A 26,084-nucleotide genomic window follows, 5' to 3' on the forward strand; every position below is an offset into this window, starting at 1 on the left:
AAAATCCGCGCCGAGAGACCCCTTCAAGATAAGCAGGTTACGTAGAGAGTACAAGTTCACCAGAAGGGAAAGCAAGAAGGAATTCAGGGAAAAAGCCTGGGACGGTCTCCAGCAAGCTGCACATTCAGGTAGCAGCAGCGACTTCTGGAAAGTAATTAATGCCCCCTACTTTAAAGACCCGTCCCTGGACGTTCATGTAAGTGAGGATGACTGGATAAGATATTTTGAAGGTATATTTGGTTGTGAAACCTCCACCACCTCCCCGCCACCTATTACCATCCTCCAGCAGCAAGATACCCTGAAATTTACATTGGAGGAGGTTAGAAAAGGGTTAGATAATTGCATCCCAGGGAGGGCATTTGGGCCAGATGGGGTGCCAATTGACCTCTTTCAAGATAATTATGAGCTGTGGGCCCCCGTACCAGCTGCTGTATTCAATAGCTTAATGAGTGAGGGACCCCTACCCTCCTGGAAGAACAGCATAATAGTCCCGATCTATAAGAAAGGGGACAGAAGTAGCCCAAAGAACTACAGACCCATCTCCCTACTGGATACCACGGCCAAACACATGGGTTGGATCCTACTAACTAGACTGGAGGACTGGGCCCAGGAACATAACCTCTTGATGTAAGCCCCAATATGGTTTCCATTGTGCATAGATAAAAACACCAAAGGCAAAGGCGGGACGATCTACATGGCCTTTATGGACCTCACAGCGGCCTTTTACTGTGTATCCCATCATAGTCTGTGGACCATGATGGAAGAGATGGGGGATTGATCCACCAATATTACTTTTCATCCAGCAGTTATATGCCAATGCCACCGCCTGTGTTAGATTTGGCCCAAATGGGGAATGCATATGCCCTTTAAGATCGAGAGAGGCGTCAGACAGGGCTGCATGCTTGCTCCTTTTCTTTTTTCCATTTATACAAATGGGGTTGGGGCTGGTCTGTCTGACTGCACTCGGGACGTGCCAATTTTCGACAGCACACCCCTTCCAGTATTGGCATAAGCCGATGATGCTGTGTTCATTGCCAGGACTGGGGTAGCCCTGCAAGGCTTGATAACATCATACGCCTTATTCAAGGCCTCACTAAACCTAAGGGTGAATGAGTCAAAATCGTTCATCATTATAGCGGGCGCCCCTGGAGGCTCGAAACCCCCTAGTTGTCACCTGGGCCCATAGAAAATTGAGATAGTGGAATCCTTTCCATACCCGGGTTTATTATTTGATAAAAATCTCTTGGGAAAACCTGGTTATTGCCAGAGCTCTAGGTGGTATGGAAAGAAGTCTACAAGCTATTAAAGGCTTTGCTAAAAAGCTGGGCTCAAGCCCTCATGGACCCTATTAAAAACATATATGCTGCAAAAGCTAAGATGGCAGCAACCTATGGGGTGGGAGTCTGGGGGATGGCCAAGATTAAGAAATTACAGATGTTAGAAAATAGCTTCTTTAAAAACTGGGTGTCTCTACCGCAGTCTTTCTCCAATTTCCTCCTACATAGCGAACTTGGGTTGCCATATATGACGGACTCAATTAGATTGGCCCCAATTTTGCTTTGAGTCTCAATTTGGCGTAGAACTACTGTCAATCTAACGCAGCATATAATTGAGGGCTGTCTGAAAATGGAGCACCACAATAAGATCGGTTGGCTCAGTTACGTAGAGACACCGCTTAGTGAAATCGGAATGGGCGAATTATTCAAGAATCCTGCATCCTGTAAATTGGTGTCTAAAAAAAAAAAAAAAAAAATGATCAAGGCTTTTACACAGAGGGCGAATTTTACCCGTAGAAATTAGAATCGCCATCAAAAATGGTTAACTGTATATGACCTCACACCGAAAAGAGAAGGATGTTTCTTTTATCTATCTAGTATTGTGTCCAGTCAACACAGATTCATCCTCCTTCGCTTTCGTATGAACCTCTTTCCCTTGTTGATAGGGTTCCCGGCGAAGCAGTTTAAACACGTGGATTTGATCCCATGTCCATGTGACAACCATTCGCCCCAAACAGATCTTCACCTTGTACTGTTCCGCAAATTTAACCAGACAGAAAGAGAAGTTTTTATTCTTCCAATTTCAAGACGTAACAATTTTAGACAATGCAGGGTGGTACTGTATTTTTTTTAAATCCCTCCCAGATCTATTGGTTTGTTTCTCTGTAGCCACTTTTTTATGGGCATGCGTGAGAAAGAGAAAGTCCCAGGGGAGCCTGTGAATATAATTGGCTAATCTCTGCGACTGCGTAATTCTGTAATAACGAGGCCCTGGGCTTCATAACAACTAAAGATTTTTTTATGATCTGGAAGTTTTTTTTGGTGATGCATACTATTTGAATGTAATGTTTATGAATTGTTTGTGTATTGATTCAGTGCTTTTATGACCACTCCCTGCCTTATAACAATGTGCATGCACCGGAAGCGCAGCGGACGAGCGCAGCGGGCGCGACGAATGCGCGCCTAAGGCGCGCATAAGGCAAGCTCGTCTGCGCTCGTCCGCGCCGAGTCAGGGCCTAGGGCCAGCCCCCTGCATCCCAGTCCTCAGACCCTATACACTACAGTGCTGAAACCCTCCATAGTCTCAGGACACCCACCAGCAACTGTAGTCGACACAGCTATCAAGCTGACACTCTGCCGCCTACCTGTCCCAAATGCCATAACTCCCTCAAACCCAAAATAATTATTGAACCGCTACACGACTTCCGCATGTTCTTACTGAACTGCCGCTCTCTACCCAAACATACGGTTGAAATTGAGCTTTTAATAGAGGAACACACACCAGACATACTGTTCCTAACAGAAACCTGGTTATCCCCCGACGCCGATCCAGCGGTCATAGAAGCCTTCACACCAGGCTTCTAAATCTCCCGCCAAGACCAGCCTAAAGGAGAGGAGGAGACTTTGCGATAATTCATAAAGAACAACTTCACTGCCGAGTGGTTTCCGAAACCATCACGGACTGTGAAAGCCTTACTTTTAACATTGAATTATCACCTAAGAGTTGCCTTTCTGGCACTCTTATCTATCGCCCTCCCGGCCCCCCGAAGCAGTTCCACGTCGGTCTACCTTCAAGCGTGGCTGAACGTCTCAATACCACATCCAACTTCATCCTGCTAGGTGACTTTAATTTTCATTTCGAGTCATCTTCAGACCACATAGCCGTGACCTTAGCAGAGGATCTAGCAGCTCTGCAACTTTCCCAACGGTTCACTTCTCCCACCCACGTGAAGTGCCATTTGCTGGACCCGGTTTTCAGCAACTGCCCTGGTCTTCTAACCAGTCCACCTATTCCCCTGCCCTGGACGGATCATTTCTTGATCCCCATCAACTGGACTGCGTTTAAAACCCCTGAACCAACACCTACCACGAGACTCACGAGAGCCTGGTCCCACCTAGCAGTTGATAATTGGACTAGCAAACTTGCTGAGAATCCACCTATGATTAATGACAACCCCGGCCTAGCTAACCAGGAATATGTCAACTGGATCACTCAATCTCTTGACGTTGTTCTCCCCAAAAAGAAAATACCGCTCAAACGTTCCCACGAAACTGCCCCGTGGTATACGGAGACTCTTAGAGACAAGAAACGACTTTGCAGGAAATCGGAAAGACGTTGGCGATCTGATTACTCTATAGACAATAAAACCCTTTATCGAGAAGCCATCAGTGAATATAAAACGCTGATAAAAGCGGCTCAGGCCTCGTACTTCTCTGAGAAAATTTTGCTTGCTAAATCCAAACCCAAGGAAATTTTCCAAATTATTAAAAAACTAACTAAACAGCCCCCTAGCCTGCAGGCGGACAAGTCCACCACCCACTGCAATAATGTCGCCGAATTTTTTCATCAGAAAATAAGCTCTATCTACTCTGCCTTTCCCCCGAAAAACCCTACTCCCTCAGCCCCCCCTCTCCATCCCGCGGCCCCCCCCTCCAGTCAACATCTACCCACGCTGACTCACTTCCTCCCTTTGGATCTCGCTACTCTTGAACCCTTAGCACGGAAAGTAAAATCCGGATCCCCTGATGACCCTGCCCCACCAGACATAATAATGGCAGCCTCGCAGACCACTCTGCCTATTATTAGGGAGGTTTTAAATGCCTCCATCTCTTCTGGCACGGTCCCGACCATATGGAAGCAGGCTATGGTCAGAGCCTTATTGAAAAAGCCTAATTTGGACTCTACCAACCTGAGCAACTACCGCCCCATATCCCTGCTCCCATGGGCAAGCAAGATCCTGGAGAAATATATAAATCAGCAACTAATAAACTTCCTGGAAGATCACCACCTACTGGACCCCACCCAGACGGGCTTTAGACCAAAACATGGGACCGAGACCGCCCTCCTCATGGTTAACGGGAAGCCAGAAAAATCCTGGATCAAGGAGGATCAGTGGCAGTGATCCTCCTTGATCTCAGCGCGGCCTTTGACACGGTCAGCCATGACACTCTGCTGTACCGCATGTCCCAGGCCGGGATTAAGGATAAAGCCTGGTCTTGGTTCCAGTCCTTCTTAGAGGACAGATCCTTCCGTGTGTTCGAAGGCGAGTCTGTGTCCACCAGCAGACCTTTGAATTGCGGAGTCCCCCAGGGCTCTTCTCTAAGCCCTGCACTTTTTAACCTGTACATGAGGCCACTGGCTGATGTCGTCCGCCCATTTGGGATTAAGATCATCTCCTATGCGGACGACACGCAGCTGGTGGTCTCCCTGACGCAGGAAGCCAATCCACCTGCTCGGGGCGGGCTCAGTGAGTGCCTGGAGGAAGTGAAGACCTGGATGTCCCTATCGTCCTTAAAATTGAATGGGGACAAAACTGAGCTTATGCTCTTAGGCCCTCCGGATCTCAGCCTCCCCGCTTCCCTGTTGCCGCCTAGTTTGGGTTCCCCCCCCCCCACTCCCAAAAACAGTATCAAGAGTCTCGGAGTTTGGCTGGACAGATCTCTGTCCTTTAATGTACAAGCCACAAAACTCTCAGCCACATGCTTTGGCATCATGAGGATGCTAAAGAAAATTCTCCCTCTCCTCCCCCTGGAAACCAAACAAGCAGCCGTACATGGTCTAATTCAGTCACGCCTTGATTTTAATAACACACTCTATCTTGGTGCTCCTGAATCCACTCTGAGAAGGCTTCAGACAGTCCAGAACTGCGCAGCACGCATTTTACTCGACCTTCCCCGCAGACAGTCAGTGAGGGCCGGACTGGTAACCCTTCACTGGCTACCGGTGCGCCAGAGAGTTATGTTTAAAGCTATGTGCATAGCACACCAGGCCTTCTGGAACACTGGCCCCAGGATTACGCGGGACCTAATTACCCACTACATGCCCAACAGAAGCCTACGCTCTAGTCATACTTTCCTTGCAATGGCTCCCAGATTTAAAAGATCCAGATCCGGAGGTAGGACATTTTCTTATAATGCTGCCAAGGCCTTGAACGCCCTCCCGTTGCATCTCAGAGCCAACCCCAATCTCACGGCCTTCCGCAAACAGCTGAAAACCTTTTTATTTCATCCAGTCTAATTAACCCCCATTATCTCCCCTCCTGGGCCACTGTGCGGATCCATGGTGTTCCCAGCGCTTGGACGCCTCTGGGCAGCAATTCGCGCTCTACAAATGCACATCCAATCCAATCCAATATAATAAAGATTTTAAAGAAAGAAAGAGTCAGTAAAATATGAATGTTTTGCAGCCATAATATGATCACAAATCATTCACACATCCCATTCATATTCGGAATGTGGATGGGATGCCCTTAACACGCCCCTTCCAAATACCGAATTTCAAACCCAAATTGCAATTGGGTAACATTTTACCAAATTGCAATTTGTGTACATTTGTAAAAGCATTCTTGTTGTCAGAAATGGCCCTATCAGGTCGTTTCCAACTGCAAAAATGCTTTGTACATATTTGTTCTGAGCAGTGTGCCCACAGCCAAGCCTGACCAAAAGAGGAAAGCAGCATAAGGGCTTGTAAACTAATCATGATGCCAGATTACACCTTCTCCTTCCTTGTCTACATCCCCTGCTCAATATCCAGAATATCCACAATTTGAGGATAAGCGGCACAATGAGCAAAAAATGCATGATTGCATAAGCCACTGTGCCTGCTGCCCCAAAATTCCATATATCCAGCCCCTTTAAGGCTGTCTTAAGTCCGCTTATGGATGCGCTGACCTGTTCATCTCCGTTCTGAAATGGAAACTCGTAGCTCGAGGAAACTATCTGTGGGACTAGCTGGAGGAGAATTGGAGATGAGATTTAAGAAGTAATTGTTTAAGTTCTATTTTGAATGGTCTATGAGTGGGTTTAGTACATTGACAGATGGGATAGAATTCTAAACTCGCATTGCATAGACTGTGAAGAGCTGTGTTAGTGTGTGGTTGTCTTTAAATTGAATAATGTGGTTAAAAGGAGCATTGTGTTGGGGTAGGGTTGGTGTGGCTTCCACACTTGCGTTTTGCCCACCTAACTCGTGGAGTCTGTGCTCAACTCTTCTATATTACGAGCCCATCATGGCCCAGCTGGATAAAGGAGTAGGATTCTGGGATCTGAAAGTATGGGTGTTCTAGTGGCGCTCCCACGGCACACCAGCTCTTTTCTGAGCTGACCTTTCTGCTGGTTTCTCTTTGCTCCCCTACATCTGTCCAGCAGACCCAAGAGGGCAGCTGCCATCCACACCACTGGTGCTATTTATTATGTGCAGAGCGACTCTTTCGTGCAACCGACTAGGGAGGCCCTGGGGGCTTGAAGGACCACGCTGCCAGAACACAGAGTGCCTTACAGCAGCGCAGATGGTCAACTGTACCAATCGTGCTACCATGATATTTGCTGTGCTCTGCTCCTCGGCCCATGGTGAATTTTGCAGCAATCTAGACGCTCTGGAAACATTCTTGGCCAACCAGCCCATTCACAGAGGCATCCCAGTGCTACTAACGAACTGCTGCCTGCTTTCTCAAAACATCAGTAAGTGGCTAGATTTCATATGTAACGGTAATTGCTGCTTTTAAGGGTCTCGAAGGTTCCCAATAATTCCCAGATACCACTACTGGTACTTTGAGACAAACCTACCTTTGAACAAACTTCCGGAGGGTGATGGCGAGAGAACTGTCAGAGCTTGAGGATCATACCCGTAGAGGCAAGTTGTGCATTTGTGGCCTTCCTGAGAACGCAGAGTGTGAGGCAAATTCCTGTGCTGAATTTCTAGAATCTTCGATATCATATTTACTCGGGCTCACTTTTGAAAAAGACTTCCAAATGGAAAGAGCACACAGGATCCCACCAGGCAAGCCAATGACCAACTATGCCAACCCTTCAGCGCCCCAAGAAAAATGATCTTTAGACCAATGCGTTGCCACCATACTGAAGCAATCTCATGAGGACAATCCAGCACACACAGTGGAATGGTACTAAGATAACTATTGCACAGGTTTACACTAAGGAAACAGTATCTACCAGAAGGGGTTTCCTGGCACTCCGTCAACCACTGAGAGACCTCTCCATTCCCTTCTCCTTTACTGGTCCAGCAAAGTACCGCTTTGAGTTTAAAGGAAAAACTATCTTCACAGATCCCTCAGAACTATAGTGTTTCCTACCTGCTTCTACCCTGTGGGATATGATATCCTGAGGATATGCACTCCTGATTATGTTGGAAAGACCCTTCTACTTTCTACATTTGGGTTGGCAATAGCTTTTACTACATGTTGGATGCAGACTTTGGCTAAGTGCCCATAACATGTACTCAAGAACCCTTTATTTCAACTTATACCTGTTGTACAAGTTTTTACATTTGTTCCTACTACTGACAAACACAGGTTGGACTTAGTTAACACTGGGTTGATATTTGTTTGAGATTTGGTTGAGTCTTGCCAGAATCTCTGGTCGCCTACTGCATACTTTGTAATAGCCCCGTTCCATTATGCTGATGGTCTATACTACCTTACACGCCATTATGATAAATATATCTGATGGGATATATGAATATAATTTCCTGTAAATAGTTATTGGAGGGGCTGGCTCCTTAGGACATGTGGTATTTATGTGCTTTAAAGGCTTTATGCTTGCATGTCTGGTATACACATGTTGTACTGCCTTACAGTATCGCGATGGGACTGATGGTATCTGGTCTTGGCTTACTTGTGGCCTACCTTGTCCCTATATGAAGAAGGGTGAGGAAATGCGTTTTTGTTGCAGTTCTTGGGTGGGTGGTGGGAGGGATACAGTTTTAGGACAGTTTTTTTCCTTTGTTAACTTTCTATGCTGGTGTTTTCCCCCTTTTTGCTCTCTGCCCCCACACTCCTCTTCTTCCCTTACCCCCAACTTTATGAATATGGCTGGCCCGCTTCACTGTATGCTTCTAATGAGCCGTTTTCTGAAAATCACGGACGCGTAGCTGTAGCTCACTTACATGGTCTACCTGCGCGATCTTTCGATCCCATCTAGACTCGCACGCATCCGCACTCATTTTTACATGAAAGGATACGAATGTTGCGTAGAGTGTACACATACCCACCTGATCTGTTTCTTTCTACTCCTCACATCAACTCCGCTATACAGTCAACATAATGACCACACCATTTAAAATTCTTTCACTAAACACTAAGGGCCTGAATCACCCCGTCAAAGGTAAAAAAGATTATTGTAATAGACTAAAGGGGTTTATTATATTATTACAGGAAACACACCTTGAATCCATTAGGGATGCTACATTTTATTGCTCATGAAAAGCAGAGACTGTACTTTCCCCAGCAATACATAAGAAAAATGGGTACTAACTATATCTAGGAAATCTTAAATCGCATTATCAAGGCAGATGGCTTACAATCCGATCAGGAAAAAAGACAGGCAATTCTTTATTGTGATCATTTATGCCCAAATGACAATTCGGTGGAAAGCTGGAAAGATCTTGACAAACGACAATCAGAACTACCAGACAACTTAGAATTGGTTCTGGGTGGTGATTTCAACCTACCGATGGATTGGACCCTAAACAGAATATCGACCTGTAAATTCCTGAGTAGCAGAACACACAACCAAATGAAATCATGCTACGAGAACAACAATCTGGTGGATGTATGGAGGTTATGCAATCACTCAGGCAGCGACTATAGACTTTACTCTCCCCAACACCATTCCTTCTCCAGGATTGAATATGTACAGTCAGTAAACTACTCTTTATGTCCCTCAACCCCAAATGGAACCAATAGTAATTTTGGACCATGCTTGTGTGTGTCTCTTGACCTTGAATCAAGCGATTTCCCCCCTCTCTTAAGCCCACCCCCTACACAATGGCGCCTCAATAACGATCTTGAAGATGATGCCACTAAGGAAAAAATTGCTGTAGCGATTGGCCCGTTCCTGAGCGAAAACGCTAATGAGGATATCTCTTGCATTACTAGATGGGACAAGCTAAAAGCTACTCTGAGAGGGGTACTGATCAGCCTAATATCTAGCAAAAAATATATCCTTATCCAAATAATTAACAACCCTAAAATCTGAAATAAAGATATTAAGCGATAAAATCAGGCATTCTAGTGGATCGACATACCTAATGAACTTACGTAATTCACAGTACGAGTATACCAGGATACTGAGCAAAAGAGGCCAGGAGTGGGTAGAGATCTCTGTAACTGGGAATATGTTTACTAGAAACAGAGCTGGAAAAACGCACGCAAACTACTTGAAATATACTAAGAATACGGCCCTTATATCTGCTATTAAGAACGCCTCCAGGAATGTTGTCACATCGACCAAGGGCAATCTGGATGCTTTTCAAGTCTTCTACTTCAACCTTCATAACTCTAACAAACCAGTTCCCCCTAAATATGTGAACTGAATACTTAAACTTGTGTGTTTTTCCCATACCCATCCCAAGACGAACGATTTTCTCTTAATGCTCCCATAGAGAGTGAGGAGGTTTTGGAGGCCATCCACAGGCTTAGATCGGGGAGGGCCCAGGACCCAACAGATACTCAAGTAAATTCTATAAAACGTTTGCAGGGCTGGTAACTAATCCCTTATTGGTGGTCTTCCGCCAATACCCTGACTCTGGGCACATTTAAGGCGCTGCAACTGAGGCCACAATAATGGTCATCCCGAAGGAGATGAAGGACCACTAGGATGCTAGGAACTTTAGACCTATATCATTAATCAACCTTGATTGCAAAGTAAATGCCATAATCATCTCACACAGATTAGGCTGTTCTACTAAAATTTATCACACCCTCTCGGACTGGTTTCTTAAAAGGTAGACTCTCCACCTGCAACATTAGACTATCCTGCCATGCACTTGATAAGGCGAACTGCATTGGGTACCAACAGCCGCACTGGCTTTCGATGCAGAAAAGCCCTTTGATAATATCTCTTGGACCTTTCTACACGCAACATTGTCCAAATGTTATCTTTTGGGGAGGATTTTATTTGCATGGTTATGACACTTTACTCAAATCAGAAAGCAAAAGTTAGGGTTAATGGCCACCTCTCCCAGCCTTTTTCAGTGTCCCAGGGCACTCAGCAGGGCTGGCCCCTCTCACTCTCCAGAGCCGCTGCTTTCGACACTTCGATGCAATCGTAACATCAAGGGTATCCCCTTCAGTTCTGGTAAGCAGTGAGTAGCTGCCTATGCTGATGATTATCTATTATTTACTGAAGATGCTGATCAGGCCATTTGCCAAATCGTGAACAGGATAGAGAGATACTCTTCGGTCTCGGGATACTCCCATAACAGAAACAAGACAGAGGTTTTCCCACTGAATGTCAACTATACTACATCGGTAATTGGCACTTCAGGCTTGAGGTGGCAACCAGATGTCCTCGAGTATCTGATTTGGTTAAAGATCTGAATACCGCCCAGGAAATTAATGAAAACAAAATGCTGTCCAAAATTAAAGATTTATTGAATGCGTGGTCTCCCAAACATATTGCTTGATTGGGTCAGATGGAAACGACCAAACTGAGGACAGCCCCATAGGTTAACTTTCTTTTGAGTATGTTACCAACCTCTCGCTCATCCTCCTCCTTTAAAACCGTGGACAAACACATGTCGGAGTTCCTATGGAAAGGTAAGAGGGCAAGGATTTCCTAAAGTATTCTGAAAATGAATAAGACCAACGGGGGCCTTAACGATTCTCCGAGATACCACCAGGGTTTTTTTGGCCTTACAAGGCTCCAGGTGGTGCAGGACACAGGATGAAGGTGCTACAGCATGGTTACAGATTGAGACCCGATTAATATACCATTTGGCCCTTAGCTCCACCCTCTCTAGCCATCATGTTGCAAAACTACCATTTGAACACTCCAAACCCATAATCTTAGATACAATATCTGCCTCATTACTGATACAAAAACTATTGGGTAAGGGAATGCCCAACTCTGTGCAAGCCTCCTTATGACACAACCATAAGATTAAGATGGATGGGAAAATGATATACTGGCAGTTATGGGCAAACGGCGGCATAAACACTGAAGGGTTATAGGAAAACATTTGAACCCCATAACTTTCTTTGTTCTGAGCACAAAATATGAGTTCACTGACATGGATTTCAATTTTTTTTAATTAAAGAGTATCATTGGAAAACTGACCCACACCCCTGACCTCCCTGGGTTGCTTAGTCACTTTAGAAAAACAGGACACTCTGTGTCATGTATTTAATAATTGCTCGAGCCCACCAAAAATGACCTACTGAGAGGTCTAAAAAATAAATGTTCCACAATCATTCAATCTACACATATTACCTCTGTTACAGAGGCAACATGGAGAAAAATATGGCACTCCCCTTTTGTGGCAACAATTACCCCGGCCTTAGCGTAATCCAGGATTTGGTCTATACATAAAACCTACAGGACACCTTCCAGGCTTTCTAAATTAGGCCTGTCCAAGACTGGCATTTGCTGGATGTGAGGGGAGGGTGCGGGCTCCCTGAATCGCATGTTTACTTGTAAAATGATTCAACCTCTGTGGGGCAGAATGCAATACATGATTCAAGCGATCTTTAAAAAACTTTTCGAGATTGACTTCTTGACAGTTGCCTTACATTTCTCCGCATATACATCCCCATTGTCTCTCTCTGAGCAGGACTTGCTCCTATTAGACCTATGGCTAGCGATGAATGCCAAGATGATCTTAATGGAGTGGAAATCAACATCCGTGGTCTCCAAAAAGTGGTGGAACATGTTGTACTCCATTAGAAGTGCAGGCAATATAATGTACAAGAGACTATACACGGCATCCAGTGCAAGACACTGGTATGACACTTTTGATATATATTTGCAGAAATCCAAACCACCGTAGGTGATACTTTGTCATGTGGGTCGCAGAGCATGTCCACAGCGCTTAGTGTGGATGATGAAAACTGTTGGTACTGCCCGGCTAGCGGTTTTGATGGGCCTGCCAACAATGCGCAATATATTCTCTGCTTCTTTCTCCTCTTTTCTCCCTTCCCATTTCCCCATAGAGCATCCTTGTTAGTTTGTTGCTTTTTTCTGTTGGTTTTATTGGGGTTTTCTTTGTGTTTTTTTTCCTCCTCTTGCTTTTGGTATTGTGCATTTCTGCTTTGGATACCAGATCAGTCGACCTCTCATGGGAGATCTTCTTGTTTATCTCAGGATGTGGGCGCTAACGTGCTACCCCACAATAATCTCAAATTCCTGAGTCCTCGACCACGATTTTGTCTAATATGTGGATTTTATACCACAAGATTACTGTGAGGTATTCCACGTCGGTAGTGTACTGTGCGTGTCTTTGTTCTGTTAGAAAACTCAATAAAATTAGTTGAAATTTGTAGTGATCCCCCACTTTAGATTTTCAGCTTCCTGCACAAATAGGAACATACATGCTAGTATGCAAACTATTCCACTCGGATCACGCCAACTTAGTGGACCTGCCTCAATAAGACAATTTAAGTGTAAAATTTGTCATGTCATCAAAGTGATTGGTCTCTGAGCGTGCACGTGCCACCGCGTGGAAGGATGCCTGGATAAGAGTGAGATGGAATGGCAGAGAGGAGGGTGGTTCTGTAGTCTAATCTGGACAGAACCCGTGTGTGGACTATTTATTTTTCAAGTAAAACAAAAAAAGGTTTGATTCCCTGAATGAGGCCTAGTCAGTGATTGGCACATCTTGCCATTTTATTGATCTGTTTGGTGGAAGTTAATGTGGTAAATCAAGATTGAATGGCAGTGATTTACAGGTGTCAGAAATGGTCCTGGTGAAATTAAAGATATTGGTGGAATCAAGCCATATCTTAATGGGGAGAATATGAGGAACGAGGTTAGCTGATAAAGAAGACCTCTTTGCTATGCTTGAATTTAAGGTGGAGGGCAGTCATGCAGGTTTGTTTGAAATCTTCAGAATAAATTGGGCATTGTGCGCATACAGGTGATAAAATATGGCAGGCTCCTTAATAATAAAAGAAAAAACAACAGTTGATGGACACTATGCAGAACAATGTCATACATTCACCCCAGTACAGAGATCTGGGCCTAAATCAATAGTTTTTTTGCTCACCATGCAATTGTGTGTCTTTTGCTTTCTCGCCCTAAGTGCACCAGGTATGCCCAGACGTGGGTCCTGGGCTCACTGTGCCACTGGAATCCAGCTATCCTGACTGAAGAGGGGTGAAACCCCAAAACCGATCCTAGGATGCTTGTTTCCTGTCCAGGGAGGACCTGGCTTGGCAGTTCAGGCTGGACTGTTCCCATGAGGCACAGGCTCAAGACTGATTTGCATATAGCCAGGTCTAAACTGGGGTGGCATGGTGAGCAAAAGAATGATGGATTTAACCCAGATCTCTTGACTGGGGGTGAATGTTTTGATTTGTTCTGCATTCCGTCCATCAATTGTGTGTCTTTTGCAGACTCCTTAATGATGCCCTCTAGAGGTTCAAAGTAGAGATTGATTAGTGTAATGACTAAAATAGATCTTTGGAGGCTCTTTTGAGGGACCAGAACATGGCTAAAGAGAAATGTTCATTTTGTCCAGTTGAGATTGGTTGGCTCCATAGGTTTTAAACTAGTTCAATACCTTTCCTTCAGTACCCGTATAATCATTAGGAGTTAGAATGAGAGTATCATGGTTAATGGCATTGAATGCTGCTGAAAAGTGAGGAAGTATCAGCAAGCGAGTCCTCATTGTCCAAGCTGCAAAAAGCATCATCAGTGATTTGTAAAAAGGCTGTTTCAGTACTAAAACCATCTTTGAAACAAGCCTCCATGTGTCATGAATATTGTCATTGACAACTTAATGGTGCCAGCTGTTATCACAGATTCAAGAAACTTGGCACAGAACGGTGGACTTGAGAAAGGACACGAGTTATTGAGCAGTCAGTTTAGTCAAAAGGGGGGACCCATACCCATTTTCGCGGTGGAGTGCCCAGCGTCCCGATGCCCATTGCCCTGCAAAGAAAAGAAAACAAAAAGGGGGGGGGGGGGAGAGGGGAGGAAGAGAAGAAAAGAAACCGCAACGGCGTCCAGGCAGACGAAGAAAGAGGGCGAACAGTGGGCGGGAGAGGTATAAGTACCTCTCCCCCCAACCCCCTCCTGCCCGGTAGTGACGTGGGAACAGGGGACCCTCGAGGGTCCCAAACGCTGGGAGGCTGACCCGTCGTGTGCCATCCTGTGGCACTAAAGGGGTCGCCCTCTTAGGAGGGCCCCCTGCGTGGGCCCGGGGCAGACCTGCAGTCAGTTTAGTCAAAAGGGGGGACCCATATCCAACGTTTAGTGGAATCACTCCCTTTGCGAGTAAGAGATTGATAAGGTTGCCCCATTGTGGCAGAAGTGAAGTTTGCATCACTTTGGCTATCTTGGCTGTTACAAGTTGGCAAAATGTTTCGAGAGTTTGAGTTTACAAATGAGACCAGGGACCAATTATTACTGTACTTCTGCAGTGTCTTCTGCATTAGATTTTGGTGGCATTTTAGCGATTTTTCACTCACTGATGCTTTGCACTGGTCTAGTTATTAATAATGATATATCTCCCAGTGTTAACACAGGCCTGCAATAGCAAGAGATTCACTGGGGGAAGAGAAATAAAATCTTGTTTAACAACACATTTGCTTGAAGCTTGTACAGTAGCCATAAGATACAGCAGAAGTGAAGTTCACCTAAAAAAATAAAACTGATCAACCATATAAGCTCGGTGTATTTCCAACACACTAATGCCATTAGTTTGCAGAATACAAAAAATGTTACTTACATATTCATAGACAGCAACCTATAAACAACATTGGTTTTATGTATTTTAATGTTTGATTTTAAGGGCTTCACAAACGCATTTTCCAATTCTTATTTAGCAATCGGACTAGTTTGAGATGCATGCTTTCACTAAAAGGCGTTCTTTCTATTGTAATATAGGACATTCTCTGTGCCTTAGTTGAAGAAGGGGACCAGGTGGTTTTCACACCGATTTGATGCCCAACCTTGTTTGCAGAGGCAGGTTTATTTTTGCTTGATGGTGTTCCCCTAGGACTCTGGGACAAACCTGCAATGCAGGAACACGTGCAATTGTGTTCATTAATATGTCATAAGCAAGAAGGGCACACTTCACTAACGTACCAAATTTGTGGGGTAAAGTGTATGCTCTGTGTATCCTGAACCTCCCTTTCATAGGCTCCAGTGGCCTTCTGAGTCTAACTCCAAGGTTAACAATAGCTGTTAAAATCGATACCTCTACTTGTATTTGCCTAATAAGATAACCATAGACAAACCTTCTACTCCAATGTTAAGAGTACTAGAGAGATTAATAATGTTAGATATTTGGTGAGGGTTTGTGAGGGACATCTATAGATTTTTTCCACTGTCGAGGGCTTCTTCTCTGAACATTCCATTTAGCCATCGGCACAGGAGAGTAAATACCCCTTCAAATGACTCACAGATTTAATTCATGCACACGTCTGCCACTTGTGCCCCTGAAGGCTGCACACACAGCATGGGAAAGCTGTGCGAGGGGTGTGGCTTGCCCTGCAAGATGACTGACATCTCTCCGGAGAAGGGCCTGTAGTCTGCCACCATCCAGGCAGTTTCAGGCCAGCAGGGAATGTGGACTGCCATTAGGCAGCAGCACTAGGTCGAGGAAGCCCGAAAGGACCCGCTCAATGTGCCTAGGGTGCACCGACTGTCGCAAATGCAGTCCGTCTGGCACATGAAGACCTTGGCTGCCAAGGCGTGAGGAGACTCGAGAAAGGGACTTGGTGCACATCGACACCCTCCCTGCTCATACTATTAGGCGGTTGGTCTGTGGTGCTACCTGCGGTGAGGAGTTGGGGAGGAGGGAGGTGGAGACCGGGTCATGTTTGGGGCCTGGGATGGCTACGTACTGTAATAGAGCCCCAAGGGGCCTAAATGCTTGAGTGGCTATAGCAGTGCCCACCCATGGTTGTCTGGACCCAGTCGGCAGGGATGGCAACCCTCCGGTTCTAGAAATGAGGGCACAGCTCCTTAGAACCTTCACTTCTTGAATCAATCCCCTTTGCCTCAGGCGCTGTTTCATGCTTGAGAACACAGCAAGTAACACGACTGATCATGGCTTTGACTGGCCTCAAACTGAGTTTGGGGATGGCAGGTCTCAGATAGGCGGCAGGGGATACAGCTCCAAGGAAGCCCTGTGATCTGAGTTCACTCACACTGCAGACTGCGACGGAGCACTGGGAACACCACAGATGGAACGACAAAGAGCTGGAAGCCCCTAACCCTTTCATATCGGCCATGGCAGAGTCTCATTCTGGTGCCGAGGAGGTGCCCTGTGACCCTATGGCGCCTACTACAGTCACCAACTGGGACAGACCCCATGGCAACACAGCTGGGCATGATCCTCAAAGCCATTGCTGAGACAAGATTGCATCTTGGGGGCCGAGTGGATTCAGTGGCAGCTGAACTGTGTCTTAATTCGCTCAAAATAGGCTCATGAAGATCAACATAGGCTTATTGGACAGAGTCCAGCATAAAAGACAAAAGACCTCAACAAGCGTGTGGAGGAAATTACTAAGTAGGTCCTGGCACAATAACATGTATCATAAGCTTCCCACAAGCTTGGGTTTCTTGCTAGCCAGGTGTACAATCGCAATGAAATGGAAAGCCCTGTCGCTGCCACAGGTCTCGCAGTGGCAGAACACAGTGGTTCGCTGGGACATGGTGGAGTCCACATCCTTGCGCTAAGAGGCAATACGGGCTCTACGGAAGTGTGCCATAAAGCTGCCTGGAATTACTCACTTCACACCTTCCAAAGCTACCCAACTGGTAATACCCGTCCACTATGACTGGACACGTGAGCAATATTACATTTCACTTACACACCCCTTTAGCAAATCCCATTACTTGTCTTTGAACCCCTTGCATCAGTCCGATTAAGACCGCTATCCATGACGCAATGCGCCAGCCACAGACACTTCCATGATGCACACATTAAGCCCATAGCATGGGTCCAGGCTCACGGTTGTTGGTCTTATTTTCTCTTTTCCTCTTTTGTAATGTCGAGAGTAATGAACTGCACCATACTTTGCACAGTTACTTATTAACGATTGTACACCTGCATGTACTGATGTTTATTAAAAACGCCAAACTCATCAAAGATGGTTTAAAAAACAGTACAAAGCTGTGGGGTGGGGGGCTATGTGCCACAAAGTTTCTGACATCTGCTTGCCAAAAGGCGCCTTGGAATGCAAACTCGCTCTGTACCAGGAAACCTGGTCAGATATCATCCTGAAGCTGTTCCTCCAACAGGAGGTTGTCGACCTAAAAACTATTTTGAGGTTTCCTCTTCATTTCAATTCCATTTTGTGTGAGAGATCTGGACATGTTAGAAATGCTCGATACCTCCCCCTGTGGGATTTGCTACTGCCTAATCTCAAGCTGCTCCCCATAGCTTTGCTCACCCCGAAATGTCTTTCATTCTGTTATTGCTGTCAGACTAGAATCCTGCTCTACCACAGCTAAGGGACCAGAACATCATCTGAATTTGCGGTCAGGGTCTCCATTAGTGACTGCTTGCCAGTGACTTACGGACGTCTGGTGCTCCTCTTTCCAACATCTGGTTACCCTTGGTCCCTCGCCAGGCAAAGGCCACCCAGAGAAACCTACATCGAGGTGTGATGTGAATTAGTCAAGGCTGTTCCTCTTAGTCAATTGGTCAATCTTTGTGCACTCAGTCTGTTCATCTAAACATTTGGAAGCATTGCTGATGCACCTGGAATGCCTGTACTCGAGCTCCTCCCTTGCCGGTCTTGCCATCCATAGGCAGTGTAGCTACATTGACTCCAGCATTCGGGTCATACAGACTTTGTGGAAAGTGGAACTGCCCTTCACAAACCACTCCTAGACCGAAGAATTCTTCCATTTTGATCTCATCCAGAATAGTATTACAAATTTGCAAAAATGGCACAAAAAAAACATACACATTCAAGTGAAAATATTTCAGACATGCATAAAAAACAAACTTGTTTATGCAATAGTGGGCATGTTTTTGATGTGATTTCCTTCAGAGATATTTCTTGACTTAGAAAGAATCTTGCACATTATGTGGCCAGGCTTCGAGTATATGGATTCCATTTTTTTTCTCTGAAAAAGTCTAGTAGCGTGTTTTGATGGCCATTGATTGGGGAATATATTGATGGCTCCGATGCCTTAGTCCAAGGGTTTTTATACAAGAGCCTTATTCCGGGGTGTGTCGCCTCTCTTTTGCAAGCTGCCATGCTCCTTGAGCTTTAGATAGCAGTGTCTTCGCCTTGGAAGGGTGGTGTTTTGTTATGGACGGTCATCCTACATGGTATAGAAGGCCATCTAAGATGTGGCTGTTATCAACTAATGGTCATCCTTGAATTCACTCTGTACTTTGTCTTCTGCAGATGTCTGGTTGATGGAAAGTTTGGAAACTCATCATTTTGGTACCGGACAAACAACTCTATCATTTTTACCATCCAGGCTTTCATGCTGAGGGAAGGCGCAGAGGAGCAGGTAAAGTAGGGAATGTTCTAAGGGAGTGAAATGTGGATCAAGGAACATCAACCATAGATGCATTGTGCAGAAATGCAAGCTCAAACACCCTTCTGGTATTTGCGTATATGTATGTGTATGGTGCCTGCTGATGGAAAAGGTTCTGATCTCCATCAAGTTGAGGGCTTAGACTGTTTTCCTAATCACTAACCAGTTTTTCCTTTGAGGGGCACAAATAAAATAATAAAATAGTTAACAACCGTTTTGGATATTTTCATTTATTTGCTCCATAGAGTAAGTGAAAAAACGCACATTGTTAAAATCTTTGGGAAACAAATGCTCCTTATCTCGTAAATTTGGGGGCTACTGTCCAGGGGGTTGGTTTTTCTTAACATAATCCATTTTATTCTACTGTGCACCACTTTGGGAAAAAAAGGAGTCTACAGCAGCCATTACATAAAATGCATACCAAACCCCTGCAATCAGTACTCCATGCTTGAGTGAGCATCCTCTTTGAACAGCTGATAGGAGTCGTTTGACTTCAGTACAATCACAGCAACTACAGAAACACTATTGACATATCTTTGTAACTACTGTGTGAAAAACTTTAAGCCTACTCTAAACTAAAACTGAATTATTCATTCACTTACACCTTCTTGTTTACTGCTTAAGACGGGCATTGATTCGAACGCAAGTTAGTTATCCAGAAGATGCAGGCTATAATGAAAATAAGGATGCACTACAAAACTCCTTAAATAAACAAATAAGGGAAGGCTCCAATGAGACTTTACTTCATCTACCTTCTGTGGGATAGTGTTCTATTCTGTAATCTTTAAAATATGTTACCTTAAGAAATGTCCTACTTAAAGTTGAGTGGTCTTTAACAAGCATCTTGTTCTGCAGATGGCGAGTGCTTCATTTACACTGTGTATTTTGGGAGCTTCGCTGCATTTGCTATGATTAATACGTTAGCTTGAATATACATATGCTTTAGGAAGCGCTCACTTCAGTGAATCCTCAAACACTTACCGGCTACCGATCCACCTTTCTACTTCCTGGCCAACACACAAACCACAACAGACTCGTCTCAGTGATTTATGGTCAAGCTGCATTTGTTTTGGCCTTGTGTTCTGACCAATTGGCTGCATACTCTTCATCATGCGCCAAAAACATGTTCATTCAAAGTACCTCTTAGAAGCCACATGACATACATGACTTGATGCACTGGAGAGGTCTGTCCTTAGTTCGGACATATCATTCCTATGCTGTTCACTTCCTCATCCACAAGAGTTACCAATAGTCCGCGTTTGTAAGGATGCTATAGATAGGTCTGTTTTTTGGGACCATCCTCTTATAGATGAGTTTTGTATATATCTCAATCGCTTGAAACTGAAGACTGTATCCATAATTTAATTGTTTACTGATGTCTTTTGTGAGGGCCAACCTATTCTGAAACAGACTGAATAATGTGAGTGTGCAAATAAGTATTTATCTGTTGATGGATTTGCCAGTGATAAGTGATTACATTTGTAGTTTCTAGAGCAAAAAGCGCCCAACCTTGATATAATCTAGACTGGAAGTGCCTTTTGGGGTTAATGTTTGGTGTGTTCTGTGGATCAATTTTATTAAATCGTCTTGCAAGCCTGGAAGCTGCATTTTGGTCAAACTCAATTGCACCACTAGATGCTGCTATTTGATGGGTTGATTTGTGTGGGGCAGATTCTTAAAGGTTTGTGAAGTCTTGGTGGTGTATTGTGTACTACAGGCGAGTTCCTTCAAAGACTCTTGGGAGATTTGCTCTATTTGTAGGTGGGTTTGAAGATGTGGACCATTAAGAGAACTTTAAATCTTGACAGTAGCAGTGGTAGTGTTGTGTGGAGCAACCAAGTTCATTGTAGATCTTTCTGAATTAGTGCAGCCGTAGTTTGTATTATGTGAAGTGATTGAGCCACTTTGGACTTTCTTGGGGGTTTGGTAGTGGTTGTGTTAATGTATAGCAGTAGAGGTGCTATACTGCCTCGGAGAGGGCTGGAGTGTTGTGTGGTGAGTGAATATCCTGAGCACCTTTTGGTAGCGCCTTACGGATCCATGTTAATTTTTTACTCAATTCCTCAGGTCTACATTCACTGCAGCCTTAGTGTATGGAATCCGGAGAAAACAGTGGGGCTCACCAGGAAGTCGTGTTCTTATGACCTTTTTTCTTCCAGGTGAGAGATCAATGTTCTGACTGTACAATGCTGAAGAATGTGATATGTCTTTATAGAGGAGTAATATTTCTTCTACCCTCCTGGGCTTCGAAAGTGGTAATACAGTGAGTGGATGGGATGGAAGCCATGATCATAAAGGATTGCTGAATGCAGCAGAGAACCACTGTGGTGTGATATTTGTGGGATCTTCTGTATCATTCGATAGTCACTTTATACAATTTGGTGGGCATACGTTGAGTACTGTCATTTCTGAAGGTGGAACCCGTGACTTTGTTAAATTGCCTCAATATAGATGCCTGCGTGCATCAATAGTTTGATCCATGGGGGGCATGGCCTGCAGCCGGCGAAAATGGCTGGACTGAGCGTGCTGAGCTAGCCGATAAAAATTTTCCCCCAAAATATCCGTCATCATCCAGCTAAACAAAGACACCGGCATGCTGAGGCTGCTGACGGGACAGCGGGAAGCGAGTCTGCGACCCACGGTGGCCCAAGCTACGAGGACGACAAGGTAGTGTAGAAGAATTGGGGTGGCGCCAGAGAGATGAAAATGCGCTGGCCATAACTCATCATTAGCTGGGGGGGCTGGCTGACAGAGAGAGCGTAGACTGACAGAGGGATTGAGCGGCTCCATTGCAGAGGGTCCCCCCGCCTTGTTGATGAACTGTGGGGCGCCCGACGACCCAAGGAAGCAGCGCAGGTGCTGGCCCCCAGACTCCGTGGGGGTGCTTGGAGCAGTTCGCGCTGCCCTGGCGTGACTTGGAGGAAATAGAGCCCAGTGATTGGCGGGCTGGAGCGAAGTCCAGACGGGGCGTGAGCAAAAGGCGAACAGCTACAACTGCGGGCTATACTGTAACGAAGTCTGGCGGGAGGCGCTGGCTGTGAGCCTATGCTGGTGGGAGTACCTGGGGTAGACTTCTGGCACTAGACACACAGACAACTGGTGCAGGCCTGCAACGGGGCCTGCTCGTGAGCTGATAATGACTGGGCGATGCTGGTGCCCCAGCGGCAGAGCAAATACCTGGTAAGGGCGCCTGCTGCTACAGCCTCAAAGAAGCTGGGGCTGGAGTCTGTTTTGCTGGGGCTGAAAGTCTGCGAGTGAGGAAACCCCCCATACCCCACTGGATTGAGAGGTGGGCTTCTGAGGGTCGCTAGGCGCAGTCACGATCCCACGAATAACTGAGGTACTGATTTATCGCCCGGTTGAGGGCTGTCAGCAAGAGGGATCCTTTTATCATATCGTATGGGAATGCCCAGTGATCGGTCCATTTTGGCGAGGGGTGATGGTAGTGATGTCGAGAGTATTGGGGGTAAAGGTGCCGATGGACGCCAGGTCGCTCCTGTTGATGACCAAGGGAGGGGAAGACTGGCCCGACATAACAGACTCTGGCCGATATCAGCTGCAGTAGTAGTAAAGCGTAACATAGCATGGCGGTGGGGGGGGGGGGGCGCCCCTCTCCCCATCAGTGGCAGAAGGGAAGGTCAACCTAGATTGGTGCCAACCAACAGAGGAAGTAATATACAAAAGCTGGGGATGCATCAAGAAGTGGGAAAAGATGTAGTCTCCCCGGTGGGTGTACAGGGGCATGTAGGGAGGGCCGAGAGTTCTCGGACATACTACTTCACTCACCGAATAGTGATAGAAGGTAATCCAGGTACGACTCGCAGGGCAACAAAAGAAAATGCTTTGAATGATTCCTAAGCGACTGACATTGTTTGATCCCACCATGATGTAACATGGCATGTGAATTCAAATTGGTGATGGACATGCAAACAGTTTCAGCCTTGCGATGTATAATGAGCTTGTTTAATAAAAAGAATTCAAAAAAAGAATTTGATCCATGGCGCTGTGAAGTATTCTCCCTGCAATATTCCAACTGCAACTGGATTCTGACCACCTAAGCAGCCTAAATTGGGAGACGGGATCGTAGTAGGTGGTACTATACTGTTGTGTACCTTTTGGCTTTTAGTAGCCCATGACTAACTTCTTATGTTTACAGAGAGTCAGTCAACCAGTATTTGAAATATACTGCTCATTGCTGTGCAACCCAGCTTTGCTGCATCCTAAGAAAAAATCTGGCCTTAAAACATTGCAGCTTCCGGGAGGACTATTGAAGCATTTCACAGAAAGAGCATCTGAATTGTGTGGTGGGTGGGGGAGTCACAAGATGCCCTCCTCACTCTCCAACCTTCAATTGTTTCTGCTCTCATTTTTGGTGAATATGATGTTATTTTTCTGGATAGCAATGGCAACTGTTCCAAAGTTTTAAAAAGAGGAGGCTCTGCACTTTGGAAAACAACTCCACCAAAGGGTAAATTCCTGAATTGGGATTTACCATGAATCTCTGTCAGTAACTCTATTTGATGGCAATCTGAGTGCAAAGGCAGAGTCGAACACGGAGGCTTCCTCCAACATGCTCACCAACCCACTAATGTTGGGCAGAGAAGGTGGGTCAACCAGACTATTGGTGCTGAACGCTCTTGGGTCAGTGCATAACCTGAAGCTGCCAGTTGTATTGTAGTACTATTTATTTGACGTTTTTTTAAAAATCCCTGACGAGGAGCTAGAGCGATTTGTGGTTGGGAGAGAGACTACTCTGTAGGATGCTTACAACTTTGGAAAGCTTAGTGGAGTTAAAAATGGTCATGCTGTTTATCAGGAACTTGTCACTACGGTTTGTAAGTAGACTGCCAGGCAAGCTGGTGTGCAATTCATGTTACATGTTTGGGATGCTTACCATGATTAGATACTTGGTCATGCATATGGATTACAAATAGTCATATGTTTTTTCACACAGCTGACACGAAGGTTACAAATCATCCGACATTGCTATGCACTCGGTTACATAAATTCAGGATGTTTACCTGTTGAAGATGTGGTCATGCATATGATCTACATGTCATTAGGATTTATCACACAGTTGTATGTAGGTTACAACAGTCTGCTGAGTATATAAACTGTCTGTCTGGCACTCTAAATGTAAAGTTGTCATAAATTCTTCATACCAATGGTCAGTTGGTCATGGGGGTAATCACGCATGCATTCGTATCATTTAGGCTGTCATGCATGTGATCTTTCAAATGCTCATAACTGAGGGCAGACAAGTGGTCGGTCACACTTTGTGCAGTGAATGGAGAGAGAAGGTGATGATAATTCACAAAATGATGGACTGGTTTATGGAAAACATTTAATTGCATTACAGTAATAGTATGCCTTACAAGTGAGATGGTCAAGGCAGTGCCATGCTCTTTTACTTGTTCTACGGTCTGATTTACCATTATCGTCAAGTTCTGAAGTAATAGATTTGGTCTGGTTAATGCCAGGCTATGCTAATTTGTATTACATTTTACACAACTCAAAGCTGCTACTTGAGGCGACTCCTGTGGATGGCTCGTGTCTGCTACTGATATGCAGTATCTTCCATTCAACATGCGGAATGAATAATTTTGTCACATCTTCAGTATGTGGGCTGCACAATATAGGCAGTACAGTTCTAGTGCACTATAATAATTCTTCAATAGTAAGGAACTGGCTAGGTCAAATAGTCTTGCTATTACCTAGACGAGGCCATTCGAGTAGACATGTTCTTAATCCTCCTGAATTCCAGATGTTAGTCATTTGGTCTAAACCATACCAGAAGAGAGTTCTAAAGCTAAGCAGCTTGAGCTGAGAAAGCAGTACATCCTGTAGGCTTTTTCTAAGATGGTATGATTTGTTGTACTTTCAGTCTGAATCGCAGTGTTCTTTTCTGAGAGTATCTTTTGAGTTTTTAATTGCAAGGCGGCCAAACCCCTACCAAGAACGGCTTTTTGTGTAATGTGAAGGATATTGATAATAGATCTTCCGGGAACAGGAAGCCAGTGAAGAGCTTTTGAGGCCCAGGGACATATGATCACATGGCTGTACATGTAGGAGTTGTCTTGCTGTATTTTTAATTGTTTTGTAGCTGTCCCATAGCTGAAAGAGACCCCTTGATACAGTCAATTTTCATACTAGACAACAGTCACGGTCTGAATGTTCTGAGGAAATCCCAGATGTGGGAATATATTTTGAAGCAGTTCTCGCCTTTGGGATGACTTGAGACACAAAAGGGTGGATTCCATAATAACCTCCCAGCATCTCGCTTCTGTTGATGATGATGCTTTACTCCAGGTTCCTTAAGCCAGATTTTCAAAGGATAATATTTTTTTCAATCTCCATATGTAAGAATCTCAGTTTTTTGATGCAGTAAGCTTAAGGTAATTTGATATCCTCCAGTAGACAACTGATCAGAGACAGACATCAAGTCTTTTTATTATGATCTGTTTATCTGCATATTATAAAATATGAGGTTAAAGGATTTGATAAGTTCTGGAAATGGGCTGTGGTTGTAGAGTAGAGAAGCAATGATAGAATTTCGAGGTACACCTTCCTTGATCTTAAAAGGTTAGGAGGTGATAAGGGGTTCAAAGCTGTTGCTTAATCTGCCTGTAAGGTAGCGGAAGAAATGTCAAGGAATACTCCCTTAGATCCGGTTTCCTTAGGTGATGCACGGAGTTGAAAGCTGTGGACAAGTCCAGTATAAGTTACACCATTTCTCCATTCATGTCCTTTGTGGTCTGCAGATCATCCCAGAAGGAAATCCAGGCTGATTCTCTACCTCACCCTTGGGGAAAGCTGTTTCCTGGTCTGAAAGGAGCTTGCTCTTTTCAATGTGGTCAGAAATCAGAGTGAGGGTTACTCTTCCTATCTGTTATCCAGTAAAAGATCAATTTGAAATTGATCATAGCTGCAATATAATCTTCGCATTTTTTATTTTAATTATCACCCTTTTGGATTATGCATGTTCATTTATTTAGGTGTATGCTTCAAATGTAAATGCACAATTATTTAGATTATTAAAATATTTATTTCATTGCACCATAATAATTCAGCTTGTCTGATTATATTCCTATTTATTTTAACATAGTTTGTTTATGCTTCTAGTTA

At 44.8% G+C, this 26,084-nt stretch overlaps 1 protein-coding gene across 2 annotated transcripts in view; it reads left to right on the forward strand.

Moving 5' to 3' along the window:
• LOC146784022 (zona pellucida sperm-binding protein 3-like) overlaps positions 1–26,084 on the forward strand; it is a 167,610-nt gene that overhangs the window by 100,542 nt on the left and 40,984 nt on the right. For both annotated transcript variants that reach the window (XM_085635833.1, XM_085635834.1), the window contains exons 4-5: positions 18,824–18,932; positions 21,027–21,118. In XM_085635833.1, coding sequence (XP_085491959.1) covers positions 18,824–18,932; positions 21,027–21,118 — 201 coding nt within the window. The remainder of the gene's footprint in view (positions 1–18,823; positions 18,933–21,026; positions 21,119–26,084) is intronic.

This window comes from Triturus cristatus, chromosome 11 (genome assembly GCF_964204655.1).
Source record: "Triturus cristatus chromosome 11, aTriCri1.1, whole genome shotgun sequence".
In the NCBI taxonomy this organism is placed as follows: Eukaryota; Metazoa; Chordata; class Amphibia; order Caudata; family Salamandridae; genus Triturus; species Triturus cristatus.